Here is a 5130-nt window from a genome sequence, read left to right as displayed (position 1 = left end):
AGTCCTTGAATATTGGGCAGGTACCAGAGGATTGGGAATTGGCTAATGTTACATCTCTTTTCAAGGGAAGTGATAAAAATTGTCCTGGTAATTATAGGCCTATTAGTTTAACATCAGTTATGGGAAAGTTTTGGAAAGTCAGTTAAAAGATGCTTTGCAAAGTCATTTAACAAAGTTTAGATATTTATTGGACAGTCACCATGGTTTTACTGCAGGAAAATCTTGCCTTAGAAATCTTTCTACATTCTTTGAAAAGATTATTGTTTTATGTAGATGAGGGTAAGTGTGTAGATTTGGTGTATCTGGATTTTCAGAAAGCATTTTACAAGGTGCCACATAAAAGTCTTGTGAAAATCATTATCTCTATAGGTTTGGGGAATAAGTTAGCTAATTGGATAGAAGAATGGCTGGATGGAAGAAAGCATAGGGTTCTTGTAAATGGTGTTCAGTCAAACTGGATTGATGTTGCAAATGGGGTATTTCAGGGCTCACTCTTAAGACCTTTGCTCTTTTTGATTTACATCAGTGATAAAGATGAAGGAATGGTCAATAAATTACTTAAATTGGTAGATGATATTAAGGTCTTGGGTGTTGCTAGCTGTGAGGAGGATGCTGCTGCTTTACAAAAAAGATTTAGATCATTTAGTGAGTTGGGCAGATAAATGGCAAATGGGTTTTAATTATAATAAATTAATAAATGCAAGATAATGCATGTCAATTATCATAATTTGAATTATAATTATAACTTGGATGGGAATATAACCTTAACAGTGTTATGAATGAAATGGATCTTGATGATCAATCAAAGTTTGATCAATCTCTTAAGCCATCCAAGCAGTGTACTGTTGCTAATGGGAGGGCAAATAGGATTTTAGGTTGTGTCTATAATGAATAGAAGTCTAAAGAGGATATAATTTCATTGTATAGGTCACATTTGGATTATTGTGTTCAGTCTTGGGATCGTTACCTTAGGAAGGACATTGAATTGTTGGGAAGAGTTCAGAGGAAGGCTACTAATACGAGACCTGGAATGGAAAGGTTGTCATAAGAAGAAAGATTAAGATATCTGAAATTCTCTTGTAAAAGAAGAGTTAGAGGGGGATCTTATTTTCCATATTTAACAGTGAGAATAGTAGGACTAGGGGTCACAAATGTATATTTTGGCAGGGTAGGAGTCATCTTCAGCTAAGACAGTTTTATTTTTGTGATAGGTTGCCTTCAGATGTTGTGGAGGCAGCAAATTTAAGTGAGTTTAAGAGAAATCTTGATAAATATATGAATGATAATAGCTGGCTTTGAGAATTTTTTTTCTAATAGTTTTAGTTTAGGAGATGGGACAGCCTAGATGGACCAGTAGGTCTCTTGTTGTCCCTAGACATTATGTTATGTTAAATTATGTGTTAACCCTTTATCATGCATGGAAAGTTTTTTTTCCATTACTGTAATTGGTTTAAATGTATGGGTGGAGATGATGTCTAGCATGCATAAATATATGGGTGGCATTGATAAAGGATTAAGTACTGAAAATTATGGAGTTTGAGGATGTAATGTAAGAACAGTCTTTAGTGCATTTTATGGAATCAACCACTTTTTCTTTGACTAGTAAATGTTTTTGGCTTTTTAGAAGAGGTACCCACTATATCCACACAACTATTTAGAGATTGGCAATTAGTGAAATTTGATAGTCAATTAATCATCAGGCTCATTAAATGATTATGTTCAATTAATCCATTATTCTTACAGGAGACTTGGATAGTTGGAGTAATCAAAGATAGTAACAATCACAAACACTAATTTTGATTATTATTATTGTGAGTCATGACACTAATTAATTAAGCTGAACAACCATGAATTAATTGAAAATAATGAGAAATATTTGGACTCCTTGGATAGTTGGAATAATCGAAAAACACTGATTTCAATTAGTTGATTATTGTATTATATAGATATGAGAATTTCAACAATTTGGCTGCTGAATAGGTTCTAATATTTGGCAGAACAACTAAATAGACTGGAAACAAAATGGTTATTAAACATCCATTACTACCTTAGTTTCTGATTTTGAGGACAAATGGGATGATGTTATTAAAAATGATTGTGTTTGTTTTGATTGCCATAGATAGTAGTGATAGTTATGATTTTAAAACCTTTTTATAATAACTGTTGTCTTAAAAACTTGGTAAATTTTGTTCAGTGCTTTTTTGTTACTTAACAGCACTTATCATTCTGTAACATACATGAGTTTTTATTGAATAGTATAAGATTGATGGCTGTTTATTTATGGATTCAATACACAGCATAAAATCTAGTGTTAAGTGAGTTCAAGAACTCAAGAGTTTTAATATTCATTGAATAGGCTTAATGTGAGTGTAGAATGCTCTGTTATTATTTGTTTTGTTGGAGAAATTACTTGCCAAGGAGGGTGTGAAGGTTCAGGCCATTGTTATATCAAAACTTGATATGCGAGTTTTTTAAATTTAGGACTCATAACGTGTGAGCTTGGTATAATTCAGGAAATGTGATTTGTGAGTTTTGTACAATTAAATTACACTGTATTTCTTGTGAACACTGAGGTGAAAGATAGCTAGACAACAATATACTTAAGTCAGATTTTATTAATTGTTAAGATCTTTATGAATTTTAGATTTTTTGTTTAACTTGATTTATGTTCAAGTGTATCTGACAAAGTACATATATTTTTGCTTCCTTACATTAGGACAAAAATCAGATGTTGATAACTATAAAAAAGAAAACAAATCTATGAGGCTACCTTGTATTTTGTAGTATTGAAGACATTTTTTGGATTAAATACCACCATTAAATCTTTTGTCAGTAATTTCAGTTTAGTATTCTTACAGTTTTTTTTTGTGTGTTGTTTTTCAGATAAATCAGTGGTGAATGTGCTTTTGGATGGACAGCTTATGGCTACTCTGGATCCCATGTAAAGTCTTTGATAGTTGAATAATGCACTCAGTTGTCAATTTTGTTTCCATTACCACTTCCTTATCTCAAATCATATTGTGTATTATTAGGTTTTCTTAGTTTTTTATTATTAATATATAAAAAGTATTTTCTTTTAAATTTCAGTTTACAGTTGTTTTTAATCAATAATGTCAAAATTGACAGAACGGGATATTTGAGGTTGAGGTATATTTATTATTTTTAACAACTAAGAAAAATTATTATAATGGTTTCTTCACTATTTCTAAACTTGTATAATTTTACTTGTGATTCTTATTTTGTTGTAATAACTCCTACTTTTGACCAAATTACTTATTTTAATCTTGTAACAAATAAGCTAAAATAAGCTCATGGCCAATCTGCTAATGTCTTTTTCTTTCTCATTTTATAAAGTCAACTAAAGTATATTGCAATGGTTACTACTTGAGAATGATCTGCTAATTTTTTTCTGGTCTTGTCTAGTCAGCTAACATGTATTCCAAAACATACTTACTCTCCGCTATCACTTTAGCTATTCCTCAACGTTGGCTTTGCCTATCTAAACATTGGTCTTGCATGCTCAAGTCTTTTATACCCCACTAAAATGCCCTTGTTAATATCTAATTTGCAAATCTCTCTACCCACATTAGTGGGCCCTCTATCCTGACATTGAATATATGCACCTCACTCAGATAATGTAATCATTTTTTCTCGACAAAGCATTGGTCGTGTTTTATTCTGATGAAGTGCTGTGGCTCGTTCCATTATGGATTGCAACTTTCGTGTTGCTTTGTTATACTCCTGTATAATTTTAATTTCCTTTAATTAGAAAAAAAATTGGACGTGATGTTTGCGGGTATGAACTCCCATATTACTGTTGGCAACACAGCTGCTACTCCAATCTTCCATATTCCTCCTTTGTTATGTAGCATCTCTCTACGATCTTAGAGGGGGGTACTCTCAATTGAGGCTGTTCCTATTTTGATCTGTCTGGAGACGTAGACATCCATTCGATCCAATTGTTTTTTCTCTTCGGGCCTCTGAAGTTGCTTTTTGTTAATCCTGGTTATTCTGGGGAGAATTTGGACTTGGTTTTTCTGATGCTTTTCTTTACTAAGTTGGCTTCTCATGAACCCAGTTTGGATCACCCACCTCCTACTTCTTTTCTTCAATTACTCATTTGGGTTTCTGAGCTTAATAGACTCGGCCCTTAGTTTCAGGGCCACTCCATTTGGGCCGACTGATGCCAATGGGATTAGTATCAACCTAGGTGTGTGTGGGCTCAGTTAATGAGGTTACAACTATTGATGGACACCTGGTATTCCTTCTTTGCAGATGCATGGGTACATTAGGTTCTGGTATCGAAATAGGTCTTTCCATTCAATTTTCCACCTCCATTGTCCTTTCACCCTCTGGTATTTCCACCTCCACCTGGACAGTGGGGTGTGGATTTTGTTTCATGGCTATCAGGGTTTTTGATCACGGGGATGGTAGTGACAATTGATCCCATTCTTCTGGGATTTTATTCCTCTTTATTTGTTGTGCCAGAAACAAAGGGAGATTTGCAGATGATTGTCATTCTTTCTCATCTCAACTCATTCTTTTTTCCTTCCCAGTCCACAATGGAGTCCTTTTTCACCTTACGATGGCATTCTTCTACAGGTGCGTGGATGTCCATGTTTGAAGTTACTGAGGCATTTTTCCACATTCTCATAGTGAATTCATCTTACCTTTAACTACGTTTTGTATACAGGAATCAGGTTCTGCAGTTCAGGGATCTAGCCTTTGGTCGAGCGTCAGCACCATATGTCTTCTGCTGGGTTGCACAAGTTTTCACCATGTTTTATACCCAGCTCAGCTACCTCCCATACAGCTCCAGGCTATGAAATGGGCAGTCAGGCTCTTACTTACAGGGATGTTTCTATCTCTGGGATTGTGGGCTTCCCTGAAATATCTTGAATTTTTGGGGATGAGGACACATGCTATCCCTTTAGTGGTTCCATTGCAACTAATGGTTCTGGAACTCCAATCCAGTGGATTTTCCAGTCCCTTTCATCAGGAGCAACATCTTAGTTTTGTGTGGTGGTTGGTTAGGATCAACTCTATCATTAGTGTTGGGGGGGGGGGGAATAAAAATGAAAACGCCCCCTTTGAACACGGTTTTTCTTTCCCTGGATTCTCCCCCCAGGG

At 34.7% G+C, this 5130-nt stretch overlaps 1 protein-coding gene across 1 annotated transcript in view; it reads left to right on the top strand.

Annotated features, from left to right (window-relative positions):
• The window catches only part of LOC111089284, a gene marked incomplete at its 3' end in the record, with an annotated part of 53745 nt that overhangs the window by 9071 nt on the left and 39544 nt on the right, over positions 1–5130 (top strand). Inside the window, exon 3 of the mRNA XM_022401502.1 lies at positions 2884–2941. Coding sequence (XP_022257210.1) covers positions 2884–2941 — 58 coding nt within the window. The remainder of the gene's footprint in view (positions 1–2883; positions 2942–5130) is intronic.

The sequence above is a fragment of the Limulus polyphemus genome, unplaced genomic scaffold (genome assembly GCF_000517525.1).
Source record: "Limulus polyphemus unplaced genomic scaffold, Limulus_polyphemus-2.1.2 Scaffold5790, whole genome shotgun sequence".
Lineage (NCBI taxonomy): Eukaryota > Metazoa > Arthropoda > Merostomata > Xiphosura > Limulidae > Limulus > Limulus polyphemus.
This window is presented reverse-complemented; position numbering and strand designations above follow the sequence as displayed.